This window comes from Pseudophryne corroboree, chromosome 5, assembly GCF_028390025.1.
Source record: "Pseudophryne corroboree isolate aPseCor3 chromosome 5, aPseCor3.hap2, whole genome shotgun sequence".
In the NCBI taxonomy this organism is placed as follows: domain Eukaryota; kingdom Metazoa; phylum Chordata; class Amphibia; order Anura; family Myobatrachidae; genus Pseudophryne; species Pseudophryne corroboree.
Window position 1 is genome coordinate 383,013,779 of NC_086448.1, and position 22,799 is coordinate 383,036,577.

The window sequence follows — 22,799 nt, forward strand, 5'->3', positions numbered from 1 at the left end:
TTCACCTCAGGAACAAATCCTTGTTTCCTGCACCGCAGGTTCATCAGAAATATGTAAAACATCTTTTATAGCCACAATCATGTACTGAATACTCTTAACTAACCATGGGTGTAAAGCAGCATCAGTGAAATCGACATCGGAGTCAGAATCCGTGTCGGTATCCGTATCTACCAACTGGGCAAACGACCGCTTTTGCGACCCTGATGGGGTCTGCACCTGAGATAAAGCATCCTCCATAGATTTCCTCCACACCTGAGTCTGAGACTCCAATTTATCTAACCTTTTAGACAAAGAGGCCACATTTGTATTAAGTGTACTTAACATTGCAAGTAAATCAGGTGTCGGCTGCGCCGACAGAGCTAATTCCAAACCCGCATCTGCGCCCCCAGCAACCTCCTCCGGGGAATAACACTCAGCCTCAGACATGCCGACACATAGTATCGACACACCGACACACACACACACTGCCTCAGCTAGGGGACAGACCCACAAGGAAGCCTGGATAGAGAAACACAGAGGGAGTATGCCAGCTCACACCCCAGCGCCCATATATGCCACCAAACAATATATGTTGAAAGCGCTGCTATTAACAACAATAATTTTGCACCAAATATCTGTGCCCCCCCCCCCAATCCCCCGATCTGCTCCCTGTTACTTGATATGGAGCTTGGAGGTCCCGGGCTAGCGTCTCATGCAGCGGCGTGGATGAGAGAAAATGGCGCTGGTGAGCTGTGCCGCTAAGCCCCGCCCCTTCAGCCAGCTATAATTTAAAATTGAAAATGCCGGCAGGGGTACGGAAAACGGTGCCCAGGCACCGAAAAGCCTTCTGCCAGCCTCTAAGACCCTGTAACAAGCTGCCCAGGGCACCCTTCCCCCCCCCCCCCCAGCACCCTGCACCCTGTGAGTGCCATTGGTGGTGTGTGTGGGAGCATGGACCGCAGCGCTACTGCTGCGCTGTACCTCGTTACTGAAGTCTTCTACCGTCACTGAAGTCTTCTGCCTTCTGCATACTCACCGGGCTTCTTTCTTCTGGCTTCTGTGAGGGGGTGACGGCGCGGCTCCGGGAACAAGCAGCTAGGCGCACCAAGTGATCGAACCCTCTGGAGCTAATGGTGTCCAGTAGCCTAAGAAGCAGAGCCCTTAAACTAAGAAGAAGTAGGTCTGACTTCTCTCCCCTCAGTCCCTCGATGCAGGGAGCCTGTAGCCAGCAGGTCTCCATGAAAATAAAAAACCTAACAAAAGTCTTTCCAGAGAAACTCAGGAGAGCTCCCCTAGTGAGTGTCCAGTCAGTCCTGGGCACAAAGTCTAACTGAGGTCTGGAGGAGGGGCATAGAGGGAGGAGCCAATTCACACCCAGTCAAAGTCTTTTCAGTGTGCCCAAGCTCCTGCGGATCCCGTCTATACCCCATGGTCCTTTTGGAGTCCCCAGCATCCTCTAGGATGTAAGAGAAAAAATATATATAAATACTCAATAATATTAGACACTCCTCATTCGTTGTGTGAGGGACATCTCATAAAACGGAATTTGTGCTTGGTATACACATCGAATTAAATGCATGAAATGGTGAATATAAGCGCCTAAAAGTGTAAGAATTAAAATTAGTAATCAAAAGAAAATGACAAACAAACAAAAATTGTATGTTGTCACTGTATGATATCAGGAGGCAGTCTGATATCTCCTTTAATAGACAGATAAGCTTTCTGTTTTTAAAACTTGAACGTGTGTTTTTCAGCCATTGTATGTCATTGTTCTTATTAAACCTGCGTGTTTTAACCTTTCACCATTGAGGCTGCTAAGTGTTTCTTGGGAATGGCATGTTTCCTAATATGCCGCGTGATAACATACAGTGAAAACATACAATTTTTGTAGATGGTACACACTATTGGGTATATGCAATTGCGGTCGAATTGCCGCAAATGTCGAAAAACGGGGCATTTTCGACACAAAAAAAAATTCGACAATGCAATACAGTACTTTTCGACAAAAAAACGTACGTTTCATATTCGACTTTTTGAAATTCGACAGTTGTCAAATTCGACATGTCTGCAATGGTAAAAATGCGGCTTTTCGACAAAAGTATATTCAATTAAAGAATGTCGATTCGACAACAGTGCTTTTCGACAGTAATTTCATCAATTTCATTCCGCCTCACTTTGCTGGCGGAATCTAATAAAAAAAATGTAAAACATGTTTTTTTGTGTTTTTTTTATTGCTAATAGCATATCTATTTATATTAGAAGGGATTATGTACTTGGTTTGTCTATTAGGAGACACAAGTATTATTTATATATTTTTTTAAAGATTTTTTTTTTTTAACTGACTAAAATAATATGGAGAGATCAGAGCATGTTTTTCAGTGGGAAGGGGTGAGAATGGTTTAAAATCAAGAAAAAAAATGTGTGGGGTCCCCCCTCCTAAGCATAACCAGCCTCGGGCTCTTTGTGCCGGTCCTGGTTGTAAAAATATGGGGGGGGAAATGACAGGGGATCCCCCGTATTTTCACAACCAGCACCGGGCTCTGCGTCCGGTCCTGGTGCCAAAAAGCGTAGGGGTCCCCCATATTTTTAACACCAGCACCGGGCTCCACTAGTCAGAGAGATAATGCCACAGCCGGGGGACACTTTTATATCGGTCCCTGCGGCCCTGGCATTAAATCACTAACTAGTCACCCCTGGCCGGGGTACCCTGGAGGAGTGCGGACCCCTTAAATCAAGGGGTCCCCCCCTTCCAGCCACCCAAGGGCCAGGGGTGAAGCCCGAAGCTGTCTGCCCCATCCATGGGCTGCGGATGGGAGGCTGATAGCCAAGTGACACAAAGAAAGAATATTGTTTTTTGTAGCAGAACTACAAGTCCCAGCAAGCCTCCCCCGCAAGCTGGTACTTGGAGAACCACAAGTACCAGCATGCAGGGGAAAAACGGGCCTGCTGGTACCTGTAGTTCTACTACAAAAAAAAATACCCAAATAAAAACAGTACACGCACACCGTGAAAGTAAAACTTTATTACATACATGCTGACACACACATACTTACCTATGTTGACACTAGGTTCGGTCCACTTCTCCAAGTAGAATCCACGGTGTACCTGAAAATAAAATTATACTCACCAAAATCCAGTGTAGATCTGTCCTCTTCTGTTTTGTAATCCACGTACTTGGCAAAAAAAAAAAAAAAACGCATTACCCGGACCACGCACTGAGAGGGGTCTCATGTTTACACATGGGACCCCTTTCCCTGAATGCCGGGACCCCACGTGACTCCTGTTACAGAGGGTCCCTTCAGCCAATCAGGGAGCGCCACGTCGTGACACTCTCCTGATTGGCTGTGCGCGTCTGAGCTGTCAGACGGCACATCGCACAGCCGCTCCATTATTTTCAATGGTGGGAACTTTGCGGTCAGCGGTGAGGTCATTCGCGGTCAGCGGCTTACCGTGAGTAACCTCACCGCTGACCGCAAAGTTCCCATCATTGAAGATAATGGAGCGGTATGTGCTATGCGCGTCTGACAGCTCAGACGCGCACAGCCAATCAGGAGAGTGTCACGACGTGGCGCTCCCTGATTGGCTGAAGGGACCCTCTGTAACAGGAGTCACGTGGGGTCCCGGCATTCGGGGAAAGGGGTCCCATGTGTAAACATGGGACCCCTCTCAGTGCGTGGTCCGGGTAATGCGGTTTGTTTTTTTTGCCAAGTACGTGGATTACAAAACAGAAGAGGACAGATCTACACTGGATTTTGGTGAGTATAATTTTATTTTCAGGTACACCGTGGATTCTACTTGGAGAAGTGGACCGACCCTCGTGTGAACATAGGTAAGTATGTGTGTGTCTTCATGTATGTAATAAAGTTTAACTTTCACGGTGTGCGTGTACTGTTTTTATTTGGGTATTTTTTTTGTAGTAGAACTACAGGTACCAGCGGGCCCGTTTCCCCCCGCATGCTGGTACTTGTGGTTCTCCAAGTACCAGCTTGCCGGGGAGGCTTGCTGGGACTTGTAGTTCTGCCACAAAAAACAATACTCTTTTATTTGACACAAGGCTATTAGCCTCCCATCCGCAGCCCTTGGATGGGGGGGAAGCCTCGGGCTTCACCCCTGACCCTTAGGTGGCTGGAGGGGGGGGGGACCCCTTGATTTAAGGGGTCCCCACTCCTCCAGGGTACCCCGGCCAGGGGTGACTAGTTGGGGATTTAATGCCACGGCCGCAGGGACAAGTATAAAAGTGTCCCCCGGCTGTGGCATTATCTCTCCAGCTAGTGGAGCCCGGTGCTAGTGTTCAAAATACGGGGGACCCCTACGCTTTTTGTCCCCCATATTTTTTGCACCAGGACCGGACGCAGAGCCCGGTGCTGGTTGTAAAAATACGGGGGATCCCCTGTTAATTTTTTCCCCGTATTTTCACAACCAGGACCGGCTCAAAGAGCCAGAGGCTGGTTATGCTTAGGAGGGGGGACCCCACGCATTTTTTTTCTGGGTTTTTTAAACACTTTTGTGCCGTCCAAAAAGTCTAATCCAGGACGCACATATCCGTCAATTGGTCCGTTTTTCGACAGCGGGACTGTCGAATCCGTTTTTTATTGAATATGTCGAATTCGGGTCCCGGCGGCAGGGTGTCTGACTGTCGAATTGTGTCGAATTAAAAAACGGTCGAATTCCAGCCGGATTTCGACCGCAATTGCATATACCCCTATGTTTGCTGTTTTCTTCTTTTGCATATTTCATGTTCCAAAATGACAGTCATCTGACTGAAGCTCCCCTAACCAGATAAGTGTTCAATTAACAGCTGTACCCATCCCCGCTCGGGTGCGCTTATACATTTGCATGTTTTAGGCAGAACTGAGTGATTTACATTTAGACTCTATACAGTGAAAATACTCTACAAGCACATACATAGGGAACATACCCTGGCAATCCTCCTGCTTCCATTACATTGGCCAGTGTTACATCATTGGACCAGACATCATATTGCCATTTGCGAAGCCCCAAAACACCACACAGTACACGACCCGTATGCAATCCTACTCTCATATTGAGATCCACTTCAGTAGCTTCTGCTACAGACCTAAAAGACAAACATAAATTAAACATTAGTATATGCAAAGGACTACTATGTAATGTCAAAAAAATCATATGAATAGACAAGGAGTGATGCCATATTTGCCATACTAATATTAATATTTTAAAATAATTTCCAGGTACACATTGCAGCTAAGCCTGTGAATCTGTTGACTAGATTTATAACAAAAGATTGGAGTGAGATAAAGTACTACCCAATCATCTTCTGTCATTTTACAGGCTGTGTGTTTGAAAGATGACTGTTAGCAGCTGATTGATTGGTTCTTTATCTCCCTCTAAGGCCTGAGAAATCTCACCAGAAGAACCTTGCAACACTAAAATTCTCATCATGTGTACAATATTTATAGAATTTGATTCAAAACTATTATTTTTCTGCAACCTGAGTACTTACTTCAATAAAGTTAAAATAATAAAGCCTACAATGTAGACTAGATTGCAAGAAGTATCCTAACATGCAGCAAGAAATGTTATTGTATAGTTGGTCAGTCATTTAAAATACTGCCATTTCAAGTGTCATAATAGGACAAGCATTTAAAACCAGAGACAAACCCTGGTCATTAGGAAACTGGTTGTGATGTACAAGCACAGCAAGCAATACGTTGACAACTTCATGATTATACATCATTGCACCATAAAGAGAAGAAAAAGAGACTCTCGTTTTTTGGGGGGGCACTCATTGAAAGATATGACATAAAATATAACTTTTATTGTTTATCATTAAAACATTTTTGCCACAAACCAAGACTAGGACATGAACATGTACACATAAATACCAGAATTCACAAAAAAACAAAAAACAACCAAAAAAACACGCCTAAATTTACGCGTAGTATGAACACACCGTGGGGAGATACACGTGACCTGGTCAGGGTCAATGTTATTGATCCTGACAATAGTTCCTGCAATAATAAGCATTGACAGTCCCCTAACAAGAGGAGACAAATTGTAGGATGATATAGTCGGCTGAAACAAGAAGCGGTAGCCCTATAGATAGATTTACCATAAATTTCAGCCTGTTGTAATGAAATAGTATCTATTTGAAAGAAGAAAAAAAAACTAAGACACAGTTTAGACACAATTTTATTGCGACAGAGATGCCTAAAACCCTTGTTTATCAATCAAATAAAGTGCAATGTTCAAAATGAGTTGTCTTTCTGAATTAGTACATAGGGAATCTTCCCACATGAAGTAATAAAATTAAATAAAAAAAGATGAATGCAACTGATCCTTACTGTATGTAGAACCACTGCTAAATAACATAAATGGAGACAAGTCTTATGTCACGTACTGTACCTAACTGTAGTTTTATGAAATCTTTGTTCTTGAGGCATCCATATGACAGGATCTATTTAACTTAGTAAAATAATAATTTCTACCTGATTATAGTATTATGTTTATAATGCAGTTTCCATACCATCTGTATCTGTTACAGAAGACATTTCCTGAAAAGAGCCAAACAAGATTTGCAATTTACCTTTGTGCTGTGTTATGTTACCTGTAAGACAAACCATGACTTCAGACTCAATTGGCCTTAATTTTTTCCTCCTAACTCATATTGATAGTTGAGCGATCCTGTTGTGTGTCCCCTCCCTGTGGCCCTAACTTTCATAGTTCCATCTGTGATTTATATAGCATCTTCTACCAATATTTATTACCTAGGACACTGTTCTCTCCCAATTAGTGCTAATAGCTCCTCAACATTATCCCACTATACTCAATCTCAGCTTACTATGTATTTGGGCATTGACTTGGAAGCTTGAGCTTTAAGTCTAAGAGAATCAAACACAACAGACATAAAACGACAAAACTTACTATTCCATTTTCACATTTGAAGACTACAGTACACAGACAAAAAATAAAATAAAAAATACATTCTTTCTCTTCTTCCTTCTTCATGGAACCAAACCAAAACATATCTTCTGCTTCTCCTATAGGCCCATGTGACTCAAGCCTGGAGCGGCAACAAATTCTGGGGTGATATGCTCAACCCATGATCTGATGAAAATGGTTAAAACTACAGTATGATCCAAGCTAAAATGTGTACTCAGAGGTGTAGCTAGACGCTATGGTGTCCGGAGCAAGGGTATGTTTTGACGCCCCCCTCCCCTGTACAGAATTGGGGGCATGTTACATTTGAAAAGAAACAATATTTAAAAATCCTAAATTGGTGACAGTGCTGGTTCTAGACCTTGTGGTGCTCAGGGTTAAAGTTTCCTTTGGGTGCCTCCCATATTTAAAATAGGATCACTGTGTGCTGAAGGCTTGCAACAACAATATGGAATGGCAGTACGGACGGTATAATGGTTAGCATTGCTGTCTCACAGCACTAAAATCATGGGTTCGATTCTCACCATGGCCCTAATTGTGCTGAGTTTTTATATCCTCCCCATGCTTGCGTGGGTTTCCTCCGGGTACTCCGGTTTACTCCCACAATCCAAAAATATACTGGTAGGTTAATTGGCTCCCAACAAAAATTAACCCTGTTGTGTGTGTGATAATGAACATAGATTGTAAGCTCCCATGGGGCAGGGACTGATGTGAATGGAAAAATCTTCCCTGTAAAGCGCTGCGGAATATGTGTGCGCTAAATAAATAATTGGTAATAATAAATAAATAATGGCTTATTTGGGAAGGCGAGTGGCCATAGAATAGTATCAATTCACATTACACCGCACAGTAGTGTCTGTTATTCACATTATATCACAAAGTAGTACCCCTTATACACGTTATGCTGCACAGTAGCGCCCCTTATACATGTTACACTATGGTTGAGTTCCTTATACAAATTACACCATGGTAGAGCCGCTATGTAAGTAGCTGTATTTAACCATATAACCATATATTTATTTAATTTAAATAAATTAAAAAGGGAAAGGGGTGGCGGGCAGCAGTGCACTCTCTAACTTTATTGGCACATGGAGCTCGCGCCCTCAAAAGGAAACATCCAAACTCTACCAAACAAAGTAGGTATCTCCATGAGAATGTCCAGAAGCTTAGACCCAAAAAGACACAAAATAGAGTAGACTCAATACATGATACCTCAGACAGTTACCACTTCAACCTCAAAAACCTACAGTATATTCAAATAATACTGTACTTTGAGGCAGTCACATCCATAAAATGAAGGACTTCTTACAAGCATGTCATGAAGTTTGAACAAGATATTTTGCTTTACAGTATGTTTACTTGTCAGTATGTTTTACTATGTCAAAGGGTGTGGTACAGGCAGTAGTGACATTCAGCCAATCATGAATCCACCACCGTCCCTGGCAGTTTGGGTTGTGACAGGTGGCTACTGTTGCTAAGATGGAGAGAGTTGCTTGCTGGTTCTGGGACGGGATGTATCATGCATCACATATTTCATGAAATACATTCCTTAACTTATTGCATGCATAGCAGCATTTAATAATGCTGTATGCATGATTAAATGTGCTAAAAACACAAAAGGCCAAATCTTATTGGAAGCTATCCTTTGCGGGTTTTAATCACATTAATCATGCATACAGCTTTAATAAATGTCGCTATGCATGCAATAAGTGGAGGTATATGAAATATGCAATGCATCCTAAGAGAACTTTCCAGGAGTCCTACTGTGCATGCGCAGCCATCGACCTGCGTACGTGGAACTCTGAATAAAAAAATCCATAGATTACTATAGGCAATGCCATCTATAGATCCGGAAAATTTCACATTCTACGGAGATTGCAGTTCTGACTGTCCACAATGTATATGTCCAATATCAGACCACCTTTATGTTGGTACATACTGCCACTGGTATCCTCAAATACAATCCAAGCATGTACAGCAGCTAGTACCTGTATTTGTGCACATGGTTCTCCTCTTCTCTGTATGATAAATGGATGCCCGTTCCTAGCAAAGTTTATAAAAGCAGACCTGGCAAACCTGTGGCTCTCAAGCTATTGTGAAACTACAAGCACCAGCATACCCTCCCACTGATCAGCTGGTAAAACATGCTGGAACTTGTGGTATTACAAATTACAAGTGTCACAACAGCTGGAGAGCCACAGGCTGGCCAGGCTTAGCTAATGTCTAGGACCTGAGCAGAATACAGTGTATTCCTGGCTGTAGTTCCATGTACTGAATCTGCATCAGCTTAGTTCTCCTTTACTATTGCTCAATAGCTGCACACAAGTGTACCAGGCTTAGGACCAGTGGTGGCGCGAGAGGGGGGAGAGGGTACACATTACCCGGGCCCAGGTCTGATGGAGGGGCCCAGTGAGGGCCACCAAGCTACCTCCCCTTAACTGGCAGCAGCAGCTACAACTCTTCTCCTAAGCCCAGCACACACTGCTGACTGCTGGGCTGGAGTGTGGCCATGGTGGCGCTTAAAATAAAAAAAAAATCTGTTTTTTTTCAAAGGGTGCATGACCACGACTCCTGTGATTAGACCATGGCCCCTGAAAAGTACCTGGGCCCAGCCAGACTCTATACTGCACTGTATGTGTGTGTAATATCTATCCATAAACTGTGTGTGTGTGTGTGTGTGTGTGTGTGTGTGTGTGTGTGTGTGTGTGTGTGTGTGTGTCTATCTATATCTATATATGACATGCCTGGCACTCCAACATACTGCGCAATTTCCCGGGTGCCCTTAGTGGGATGACAGGTAGTATAAGCAGAAATACTGTGGCACTCTCAGGATTTACTAATGTAACAGTATATTCAGTTTCTTCAACTTTAATCATAGTAATAGGCATTTCTGCATAAACTATATGTTTGTCTGTTTATATGTATGTGTGTGTGTATACAGTGATTGCACTTACACGCTATAGCACATCCTTTATCCCAAAATTACAATGGAAGATCAACTTTCACAAAATGATGGTGTTCCAGGGGATGCAGCTTTTATGTGACTGACCCACCATCCTAATAGTGAACACTTTTGTCGCAACTGCTGGGAGCTATGTCATGCTCCTGTGAGTTCTCGTGTGCTAGCAACTAACAGGGTGTGGCCACACCTCCTGCAGGGGGGCACCGGAAAGTTACTGTACCGGGGGCCCAGGATTTCTCTTGGCAGCCCTGCTTAGGACTGTGCTTAGACTATGCTTACATCTTAACCCTTCTGTGCCTCAGTCTGCCGACAAGTGTACCAAACCCTGATCTGTGCTTAGACTGCCAGCAAGTACTGTACGCCGAATCCTGGACTGTGTCTGATGCTGTGCTTGCTGCTTATACTCCTGTGTGTCTCACCAGCCACTGGAATACTTGATCCCTAATAAACAAACTGTACACGTGCTTGTCACTGTGTCCTCCATGATATTGGGAACTTGACAACATTGTCCCAAGAACTCTAAGGTACTCCTACTACTGTACCCTGTTAATGATACAAATGAACTCTAATTCATGTCCTATATGTGGCTTTAAGGAGTTGTCCGAATTAATGTTGAAAATTATCTACAGTACATATGTATTTTTTCCAATTGACTCAATAAATTACCATCACAATAGCCGACTGCAAATAGCGGGCATGTGAGAAATTGTAGCCAAATAAGTACTATAGTACAAAGCTAAAGGACACAGGAAAATATTCCAACAATAAGTTTAATTTCTTTGCTAGTCGATTTAAAGCAAAACCTAAATGGAAAAATACATTTTACATAATATGCCTATGGTACTTGATTTCATAAGTAAACATCATAACCTAAGCTTTTTTTCTAGAACTTTTAATACAGGAAAGTAAACTTTACAACCCTAATCTTTTGATTACATGGATAACCATTGAGATCTTTTCTATGGCCTTTCCCCTTCACTCACAACCTTGACAGGACCTGTCTGACAGACTGAATGCTAAAAATCAGAGGAGATTATGGATTGACTAATGGTGAGTTGACCATTGGCATTTTTAACCCAATGATGGCCATTCCCTGCAGTGGGGAATATCAGGTGGTAGGCCAATCAGGGAAGGGGTGCAGTTTAACAGGCAGCCAGGGCGCTAAGCTCAATTGCGCCAAACGCCACCACTATCTGATAGTGGAGAACCATTAGAATTTAATTATATTAATTATACTGAATTATGTTGCTATACGATTATGCTGGAGTTAAATAATAGTATTTGAGGAAGGTTTAATTATAGTATTGATGAGGCAAGAATGTTGCAATGTACTAAGATATATATTCTGGTATATGGCAGTAACTGATGCTCTCTGAATTGTATGGTGGTCATTGATTCTCTCTGTATTATATGGTGGCCACTGATGCTCTCTGTATTACATGGTGATCAAAAATACTCTCTGTATTAAGGCATTTACTGTTGCTCTCTATTGTATGGCAGATACTGATGCTCTCTGCGTTATTTGGCGGTCACTGATTATCTCTGTATTACAGTATTTGGCTGCCACAATCCTCTCCATTACATGGAGGTCACTATATTTTGAGCTTGCATTCTCCATTTATAAGTGAAGAAACACCAAAACACCAAAACCAAAGAAATGCAGCAGGCATATGTAATGTGTGTAGACAGAAAAAAGGTTTTTAGGCGCTGAACAGGGTCGTGCAAATATAGCACTGGTAATGGCAGCCACTTGGTAAGGAGGTAGCCGGCCTCCTGAAAGTGAAACAACTAAAACAAAATCACCAAGTAGGCGCACGGTACCAGTGATGTTGATAAAAACACAATTTAATAACATAAAACCAATAACAAACTGATTGAAAGACACAACACTACGCAGAGCATATAACTGAGGTATTATACCTTATAGTTCACACATAAAGTGTATAAATAAGTGAAAGGGACACTAATATGCAGGAGAACCCGTCTCTGTAAGATAGGGTTAATCTCTCACATTAATTCCATATCAGACAGTTTAAATGAAAAGGAAGTCCTGTAAACTGATGTAATTAGCGTTTATGACCATAAAGGTGTCCAGATTTAAATAGTGTTTCCTTGGAGCAAGGAAACACTATTTAAAATGGGACAAGTGGGTTCACGAATCAGCACGGTTGAAAGTACAGCACAGAGATTTTTTTTAGCATACAGATGTAGCAACACTCAGTTTTGCCACCAAGCGTCTTATTCACAACAAAGTTGGCACAGCTAGTGTGCTCACGTGTATGATGCGCACATGTACGCGAATGACCATAGGAGCAGGCGGCATTCCTAGTTGTAGCTCAGTGTACAAAGTCGCAGCCACGGCTCTGTGCATCATGTGTGCCCGTGTGGACATGGCGTACGTAAGATGAGCGTACATCTGTAGAGCTGGTAGCCCCTGTAAGAGTGGGCAAGCTACTTTAAACAATCCCCTATAGAGCCACCAGCCCTGTACTGATCACACTAAGGCTGGACTTGCTATAACTGTGTGACCAAACCTTCATGGTCTCTTTGTTATAGAGAACACTAACCCAGAAAGTATACCATTGAAGGTGGTTGAGTAAATAGGAGTAACCTTTAAATTATTTGTTATTTTCAAGTTGCATTGTACATTGGGAAATGTTTTATTACAGGTGACAATTAGAAGAATATACCTTTTCATTATTTTTTTATTATTTTACTTTCAACAGAATGACGGGGTGGCATTAGACATACCACATTGCCACACCTTTGTATCAAGTACAGTATTGCTCTGTACTTTCTTAGTGTTTTCTCTGCACTTGAACCATGCACTGGTCACCCATAATTTTGGACAAAATTATGCTGAGCATCTCAAATTTACTCTCTATTATATTTTGGAGTTTATTATAATTATTCTGATTAGCTGTGCTTAGTATTTAGAGTGCATTTTCTCTCTTTTTCTGTTTGCTGTAGATGTCAGTTGTGTTAAGTTAAGTCAGTTAAGCCAACCACAGTAAGCCAGAGGAATGCCAGTAGAGCAGGTGACAGGACAAATTATCCTGTATGTAAATATAAGATTTTAATTACCTACCGGTAAATCCTTTTCTCGTAGTCCGTAGAGGATACTGGGATCCACATTAGTACCATGGGATATAAACGGGTCCACTAGGAACCTTGGGCACTTTAAGAAATCAATAGTGTGCACTGGCTCCTCCCTCTATGACCCTTCTACCAGACTCAGTCTAGAAACTGTGCCCGAGGAGACGGACATATCTTGAAAGAAGGATTCAGAAAGGATAGTGGTGAGATTCGAACCAGCACACACAAACAAGAAGTAAACCATGTTAACACAACATGAACAGGAACAGCAACAGCTGATCTCACAACAATACTTAACCAAGTAACCCTGCAGGAAACACGAAGCACTGGGTAGACGCCCAGTATCCTCTACAGACTACGAGAAAAGGATTTACTGGTAGGTAATTAAAATCCTATTTTCTCTTACGTCCTAGAGGATACTGGGGTCCAAATTAGTACCATGGGAATGTAACAAAGCTCCCAAACCGGTGGGAGAGTGCTGAGGTTCTTGCAGTACTGACTGACCAAACTGAAGGTCCTCAGAGTCCAAGGTATTGAACTTGTAGAACTTAGCAAACGTGTTCAAACCAGACCAAGTAGCTGCTCGACAGAGTTGTAAAGCCTAAACACCCCGGGCAACCGCCCAGGAAGAACCCAACGACCGAGTAGAGTGAGCATGAACTGATTTAGGAACCGGCAAGCCTGCCGTAGTGTAAGCATGCTGGATAGTCAGCGTGATCCAGCGAGCAATGGACTGCTTAGAAGCAGGACACCCAATTTTCTTGGGATCATAAAGCACGAACAGCGAGTCCGATTTTCTGTGACGAGCCGTCCATTTGACATAGTTATTCAAAGCCCTCACAACATCCAGGGACTTTGAAGAAGAAGAGGTGTCAGGAAGCACCGGAACTATAATTGGCTGGTTGATATGAAACACAGACACCACCTTTGGAAGAAATTGCTGACGAGTTCTGAGTTCAGCTCTATCTTCATGAAAAATCAAATAGTGGCTCTTGTGAGGCAAGGCTCCCAATTCCGAAAAACGCCGTGCCGAAGCCAAGGCCAACAGTGTGATGGTCTTCCATTTAAGAAACTTTACATCCACCTCCTCTAAAGGCTCAAACCAATCTGACTGCAGAAATGTCAACACCGCGTTAAGATCCCAAGGTGCCGTGGGAGGCACAAAGGGAGGCTGGATGTGCAGAACACCTTTCAAGGAGGTCTGAACCTCAGGAAGTGAAGCCAACTGTTTCTGGAAGAAAATGGACAAAGCCGAAATTTGGACTTTTATGGATCCTAAACGTAGACCCACATCTGCACCAACCTGCAGAAAAAGCAGAAAACGACCCAGCTGAAATTCCACATTAGGAAATTTCCTGTTTTCACAGCAAGAGACGTATTTTCTCCAAATTCGATGGTAATGTTTTGACGTTACCCCTTTCCTGGCTTGGATCAAGGTAGGAATTACCCTGTCTGGAATACCTTTCCGGGCTAGAATTTGATGCTCAACCTCCATGCCGTCAAAAGTAGCTGCTGTAAGTCTTGATAGATGAACGGTCCCTGTTGTAGAAGATCCTCACAAAGAGGAAGAGGCCACGGGTCCTCCAGAAGCATTTCCAGTAGATCTGCGTACCAAGCCCATCTTGGCCAATCCTGAGCAATGAGAATTGCTTGAACCCTTCCCTTTTTATTATTTTGAGAATTCTTGGGATCAATGGAAGTGGTGGAAAGACATACACCATCTGATAGACCCACGGAGTCACCAGAGCGTCCACCGCCACCGCCTGTGGGTCTCTTGACCTGGAGCAATACAACTGGAGCTTCTTGTTGAGATGAGAGGCCATCATGTCGATCTGTGTAGTCCCCCACCAACGAGTCAAGCACCTGAACACCTCCGGGTGAAGGCCCCACTCTCCTGGGTGGAGGTCGTGTCTGCTGAGGAAGTCTACTTCCCAGTTGTCCACTCCCGGAATGAAGATCGCGGACAGCGCCACCACATGTCTCTCTGCCCAGAGGAGAATCCTTGTCACCTCTAACATTGCTGCTCTGCTCTTCGTTCCTCCCTGTCGGTTTATGTACGTCACCGCCGTCACATTGTCTGACTGAATTCGGATGGCTCGATCTTGAAGAAGATGTGCTGCCTGCAGAAGGGCGTTGTATATGGCCCTTAGTTCCAGAACGTTGATCGGAAGAATGGTTTCCTGACTTGACCATTTTCCTTGGAAGTGTTATCCTTGGGTGACTGCTCCCCAACCTCTGAGGCTTGTGTCCGTGGTCAGCTGAATCCAATTTTGAATCCCGAACCTTCGTCCCTCAGTAAGGTGAGAAGTCTGTAGCCATCACAGAAGAGAAATCCTGGCTCTTGGCGACAGATGTATCCTCTGGTGCATGTGGAGATGCGATCTGGACCATTTGTCCAGCAGATCCAGCTGGAAGGGCCTTGCATGAAACCTTCCGTACTGCAATGCCTCGTAAGATGCTACTATCTTCCCAAGGAGGCGTATGCCCAGATGCACCGATATCCGGGTCGGCCTGAGAATGTCCCACACAATTGTCTGAATTACCAATGCCTTTTCCAGAGGAAGGAATACTTTCTGTACCTCCGTGTTCAGTATCATCCCCAGGAACGGAAGCCTCCGTGTTGGTTCCAGATGAGATTCTGGCAGGTTCAGAATCCACCCGTAATCCTGGAGAAGTCGTGTGGAGAGGGAATGCTGTGCAACCACCTCTCTCTGGATGGCGCTTTTATCAGCAGACCATCCAGGTACAGTATTATGTTCACTCCTTGTTTGCGCTCGAGGCTGTGGAGAGCCCAAAGGGCAGGGCCTGGAACTGGTAATGACAGTCCTGCAATGCAAACCTTAGATAAGCCTGATGAGTCGGTCAAATCGGAATATGAAGGTACGCATCCTTGATATCTAGAGACACCAGGAATTCTCCCTCCTCCAGACCTGAGATCACCACTCTCAGTGACTCCATCTTGAAGTTGAACACCCGTAAATATGGGTTCAGTGACTTGAGGTTTAAAATGGGCCTCACTGAACTGGCCGGTTTCAGTACCACAAACAGGTTGGAATAGAAACCCTTGTTTTGTAGTTGAAGAGGAACTGGAACTCGTACCTGAGTCTGTACCAGTTTTTGAATTGCTGCTTGCAAGGTCATAATTGCTTCCAGTGAAGCTGGTAAGCCGGATTTAAAGAATCTGTGAGGTGGAAGTTCTTGAAACTCCATTCTGTAGCCCTGGATGATAAGATCTTTTACCCATGGATCCAGGCATGAGGTGGTCCATACGTGACTGAAATATTGCAACCGGGCTCCCACCTGCCTGTTGACAAGGCAGTGCGGTCCACCGTCATGCTGAAGGCTTTGCGGAAGCAGAACCAAAGGTCTGATCCTGTGAGACTATATTTGCAGGTTTTCTGAGTTTACCTCTATTGTCTATGAAGGCAGTAGAAGAACCCTTGGCCTTAACTTTAAACTTTGCCGTTCGAAAGGACTGCAATGTTGGCGCAGAATAGGATTTCCTAGCCGGGAGTGCTGCGGAAGGAAGGTATGTAAACTTACCCGCCGTAGCCTTGGATATCCACGTATCCAGTTCATCTCCAAAAAGGGCTTCACCTGTGAAAGGTAGGCCTTCCACGCCTTTCCTGCAATCCGCATCCGCTGTCCACTGGCGTAGCCACAAGCTCCAGCGTGCTGACACTGCCATGGCAGTGGTGCGTACGTTGAGCAATCCAATCTCCTTTATGGCTTCCACCATAAAGTTAACAGAATCCTGTATATGCTGTAGGAGTAAAATAATATCCCCACTAGATAAGGAATCTAACCCGTCAATTAGATTACCTGACCATTTTGCAATGGCCCGATTGATCAATGCACAAGCTATAGTGGGTCTTTGGGCCACCACCACAGCTGTATACAGAGATTTGAGAGTGGTCACAATCTTGCGGTCTGCAGCATCCTTCAATGAAGCAGCCCCAGGAACAGGTAAAACTATCCTATGAGACAGCCTGGAAACCGAAGCGTCCACAATCGGTGGGTTTTCCCATTTTTTCCTATCATCCTAAGGGAACGGGAAGGATGTGAGTAACCGTTTTGGATCTGAAACTTCCTGTCAGGATTAACCCAAGTTGCTTCAAAAATAGAATTTAATTCCTTAGAAGCAGGAAAAGTAGCAGAGGATTTCTTTTTCACATTAAAAAAGGATTCCTTCTCGTCCTCTGACACCTTGTCAGGAATGTGTTATACATCTCTTATAGCTTCAATCAAGGCCTGTATTCCCTGTGCTAAAGCGGCATCCCCCCCTACCAAGTCCACCTCCCCCTCCTCTGGGTATGATACATAATCGTCGGTATCAGGCTGCATGATCTGGGCCAGAGTACGTTTCTGTGGACAAATAGCAGGGATCTGAGAAGCCGGGATGACCACTGAATCCCTATTCATGAGGTAATCTACAGACTGCCTTAAATATTGCGTATCCCTTTCATTTTGGAACAACTCATTTGAAATATTTGAAATCATCCCTTTTAATGAATCTAACCATACAGGTTCAGATCCACTAGCTTGAGAATGTGTACTATCTTGAGTTAGTGATCCCCCTGATTGAGAAAAACACTCTGCTGTGCATAATACACACTCCTTTGACAAGATAAATGTGAAAGAAACACACACACACACACAGTAAGGAAAAGGTTAAAGCACAGTTAACCCATACAGAGCCCTTCTAGGGAGACACAGAGTACAGTGGAGTCAGCCACACAGCGCCCCTATAGCTAAAGATTAAACTTAGCCGGGTTGCAAACTAAGTACCCTTAATAGGGCTTAGTACACCAATTTATTGCTCCCCTCCCTTTGCTATGACCCCTTGGTACTGCTGAGGAGCTTTGCTTCCCTGACAGGTTGCCTGTGTAAAGCTGTAGAGGGAAAATGGCGCTGGTGAACTGGTGGATCCGCTCATAGTGAAGGCCCCTCCCCCCTCCCCCGTAATGGCAAGCGGTCTTTCCGGTCTTTATACTGGAAGGTGTGGAAGCATGTCTGTAGGGGTTCAAAACCCCTGTACTAGTGCCAGTTTTGCGGGTAATAGATGTGGCTCCAGCCGCCCCTCACAGCGGACACTACAGTGTACCTGAAGCCTGGAGCACAGTGTGCATGCAGCGCTGCGCTCCTACCCTCATGCCGCCATCACAACCGGCGACCTGCTAACCGGGATGCCAGCCACCTACTCACCACTCTTCTGGCTCTGTTAGGGGTGGCGGCGTGCAGCGGGTCTGTAGGCTCGCCGCGGTGGGGCTTGCGAATAGGACCCTCAGGAGCTCAGTGTCCTGTCAGCAGGGAACGGGACCATTAACCCTAGGGAGGTTGGGCCATTCTACCCCCCCCCCCCCCCTAAGTCCCAAGAAGCAGTCTAGTGCCAAGCAGACCTACCTGAAAATAATAAAACAGAAAATAAATGCAGAAAACTCTTCAGGAGCTTCCCAATCTTGACCTGCTCCTCCGGGCACATTTTCTAAACTGAGTCTGGTAGGAGGGGCATAGAGGGAGGAGCCAGTGCACACTATTGATTTCTTAAAGTGCCCAAGGCTCCTAGTGGACCCATCTATACCCCATGGTACTAATGTGGACCCCAGTATCCACTAGGACGTAAGAGAAAATAGTATACTACAGGTTGAGTATCCCTTATCCAAAATGCTTGGGACCAGAGGTATTTTGGATATCGGATTTTTCCGTATTTTGGAATAATTGCATACCACAATGAGATATCATGGTGATGGGACCTAAATCTAAGCACAGAATGCATTTATGTTACATATACACCTTATACACACAGGCTGAAGGTAATTTTAGCCAATATTTTTTATAACTTTGTGCATTAAACAAAGTGTGTGTACATACACACAATTCATTTATGTTTCATATACACCTTATACACGCAGCCTGAAGGTTATTTAATACAATATTATTAATAACTTTGTGTATTAAACAAAGTTTGTGTACATTGAGCCATCAAAAAACAAAGGTTTCACTATCTCACTCTCACTCAAAAAAGTCCGTATTTCGGAATATTCCGTATTTCGGAATATATGGATATGGGATACTCAACCTGTATTGCCGCAACTATTGTACTGTACTGTGGGGGCAATTCAGACCTGACCGCTGCTGTGCGTTTTCGCAAAGCGGGCAATCAGGTCCAAACTGCGCATGTGTATGCACCGCAATGTGCAGGCGTGTCGCACGGGTACAAAGAAGAATGCCGCTCAGTGATGGGTTTGTGGGAGGGATCCGTTCGCATGGGCGATCGCAAGGAGATTAACAGTAAGAAGGCGTTTGTGGGTGTCAACTGACCGTTTTCAGGGAGTGTCTGGGAAAAGACAGGCGTGTCCATGCGTTTGCAGGGAGTGTTTCTGGCGCCAATTCCGGTCCCGGACAGGCTGATGTGATCGCAGTGGCTGAGTAAGTTGTGGGCGGCGCAGAGACTGCACAAAATCTGTTTGTAGAGCTCTGCTACATGTGCGTTTGCACACTTGTACAGCTAAAATGCACTCCCCCTATAGGCGGTGACTATCTGATCGCAGCACTGTAAAATTGCTTGCTAGCGATCAGGTCTGAATTACGGGTGGTATTCATGTGACCGGCGGTCGGGAGACCGACAGTCACATGACCTCCACCATCCCGACCGCTCACTATCCCGATGGTCGGCATGCCGACCAACAGGGACTATTCCCACTCGTGGGTGTCCACGACACCCATAGAGTGGGAATACAACCCGTGGCGACCGCAAGTCGCCACCGAGCCCGCAGTGTGGTGAGCGTCGGAACTGTGCATGCGCGGCACCAGCAATGCGCACGCGCGTCATTGCCCAGCGTCAGCCGTTGCCGGGCAACGACCAGGAGAGAGAAGAAAGTGATCGCGAGCTCGATCGCAAGATTGACAGCGGGGAGGCGTTCCGGGCCGGATACTCACCATTTTCCGGACGTGGAAATCCGAACGCAGGCGTGTCCAGGCGTTTGCAGGGCGGATGTCTGACATCAATCCCGGGACCTTCGTCGCTGGATCCGTCTCACAGGGTAAGTAAGTCTGACCCTGGTCTTCTTTGGCAGGAAACATTTTTACTGTAGCATAGCAGGGCTGCACAAGCAATTGCAGCCCTGCTATGCTAAAATATACTCCCCCATAGGTGGCGTCAAGTTGATTGCACGAGCAGCAAAAAGTCGCTACGTGCAATCAACTCGGAATGACCCCCTATGTGCATCACAGTCTTCATTGTCCAATATCTTCCAACAGGTTCATGCTGAATACCTTTGCAGAACAGGACACAAGGAGACCAGAGAAAAACCCATGTAGTCGTTACATAGCATATGTATGTTTGTGCCTGCTGTTTTACTACGAGTCTCACCAACCATTACCAGGATCAGTGTACTGTAAAAAAATAAGTGGACAGTGTTTGTGATAATATAAACGAGTCAAGTACACACAGTAAATTGTATAATATGTAGCTTTATTTAATAAAAGTACATTCAAATAGTTTTACATATGCCTGCAGCTTTTCCACCTTTTGCTATCACTAAAGTTAATACATTCAGGATATGATCAATTCACTTGTAATATTCAACAAATAACACTATTCCACTAATCCACACAAAGTTATTTCTTTTTGGGGAAGATTTAATGTTTCATATTGGCTTACATTAGTTCTTTGCTATTTACATCAAAATATTTTGTTGGTGTTTGCTGGTGTACGTCCTGTAGTTCTATATAGACAGTCGTCGGCCAAAGGACTAATATTGTTTGTGTGGTACTAAAATATTGTACCCCACTTTTAGCAGAACTCTTTTGTTGTTGTCCACATCTCTTGTCTTTGGATGCCTGTGAAACACATCATATATATTAGTAAATGTATATATAAACAGTAATTGTGTAATAAAATATATAACAATAGTAGTACATACTGTAAAGCATACTTTTAAGACACGCAAACCAACATTCCACATTCTCTCTCCAATTAATATAGTAGTGCCAAGCAGTGGTGGCTGCTGTCCCTAGGCTGCAGCTCTGACCACACATTGCAGGGGAGAGACGGTCAGCACATATACTCATACAAGTGATGTTGTATGTACAATATGTGCATCAGCAACTGCCGCTGTGTGTATCACTGACCTGCCGGCTGCCAAAGCATGAGAAACATCACTATGCTTGTCTATCATCTTCTATAAACCAATCCCCAGACTCCTGTGAGCCACTGGGAGTCAGGGGGGCAGGCTTATAGCAGAAGGTAGACAAGCAGAGAGCTGTCTCCTGTGCTTCAGAAGCCAGCAGGTCAGTGATACACACAGCGGCTGCTGATCACTTGTATGTTTATATGTGCTGAATGGCTCCCCCCTGGTGCAGCGTCTTCTAACATGTCTATACATAAGTATTTAAACCCTCCGGTTCAGGTGCCAGCTGTTCACTCTGTGAGTTGGATTATGGGAGCTGAAACGCACTCTAACATTCCTGTACAGGAAGATGTGTATTGAGAAACCTCTGATTACAATCACAATGAAATCTGACTGCCCAGGAACCCTAAACTGAAATAGGCATGTTTGCAATGTCTCAGTATATCTTAAGCTGGTTGGGGATGTGAATGAACAGTCTTGCTGATTTGTCTGTGAGGAGAAACATTTTTCATCCTGCTGGTTCTTGCTAAACACTTATTGCAGTATTCTGCAGCATACTTACCTACTCTCCTGGAAGTTGCGGGAGAATCATGATTTTTAGGGTAATCCCCCGGTTCCTGCCCACTTCCAAAGTGAAGTGAGCAGGATGTTGAGAAAACATTGGGAATCACAGCTCCATTTTGAGGGCGTGGAGCTAAATTACATGAAATCACATAATTTAACCACACCCCTTCCTCTCTGCCAGCGACGATGGTGAGGCATAAGTGAGGCATTTGTTAGCTCCAACCTGCTTCGGCCAGTTGCCTGTAGAATCTCCTATCCAAGCTTCTCCCAGAGAAGAGTCCTAAAAAGTTAAATGTTCTGCAGTGATCCTGAAACAGGTAATGGTAAATGGTCTTTCAGTTAGGTTCTTTTAAGAAAGCATTCTGAACTCTGTTCCTGTAGCCAATGATTTGGTCCCCCATTATTCTAGCTTGCTTGCCTTTGTTGTATTGAAAAAACAAATTAAAGCTCCTGCTTGCAAATGTATACCACTTCACTGTTGTGCTGTAAAAAACTGTTCTGGATTTCTATTTTGGACATAGATTACTTCACCAAAGTGTCTTCCCGAGGAGGGAAGTATCAAGTATTGATTACTAGTGATCCGCCCCAGGTTGAAACGGGAGCTGACTTGCTTCACTAAAATGATCACTGCTCAGCTCCCTTTTGTCATACAGTAGGTTAATGTTTCATACATCTAAACCTTCCATAGCAAATGCTCTATAGAACTGTGAAAACCACATTGACATCTGTCCAGTGGTTCTTGAGATTAGCCCAAACAAACAGACAGATGCCTACTGGGAACTTTATTATATATTATGTAGAGATACAGGCAGGGGCATAATTTGCAATTTGTGGGCCACATGGCATAAATTGAAGGGGCCCCAAATTTGCTGAAAACACAAACTTGGTACCTACTACATAATCTCTTTAATCATTAATAAAAGGAAAATAGCTTTTACCTGACATCTTTAGGTTCAATTATGTGGCTCTGAACACGGACTAGTCTTCTTTCATCCAAGCTACTTCTGATCAGCAGCCACCAGCCTTGGGGAGAGGGCAAAGGCACAGTAGGGATGGTGGCTGAGGCAGAGTTACAGATCGGGAGAGGGGGTCAGTGGAACACATGGGGAAAGAGGGTCAGAGGAGCATATGGAGAGGGGGGGTCAGAG

At 44.3% G+C, this 22,799-nt stretch overlaps 1 protein-coding gene across 1 annotated transcript in view; it reads right to left on the reverse strand.

Moving 5' to 3' along the window:
* ADCY1 (adenylate cyclase 1) overlaps positions 1 to 22,799 on the reverse strand; it is an 879,311-nt gene that overhangs the window by 184,223 nt on the left and 672,289 nt on the right. The window contains exon 6 of the mRNA XM_063922700.1: positions 4,898 to 5,056. Within this exon, the coding sequence (XP_063778770.1) occupies positions 4,898 to 5,056 (159 nt within the window). The remainder of the gene's footprint in view (positions 1 to 4,897; positions 5,057 to 22,799) is intronic.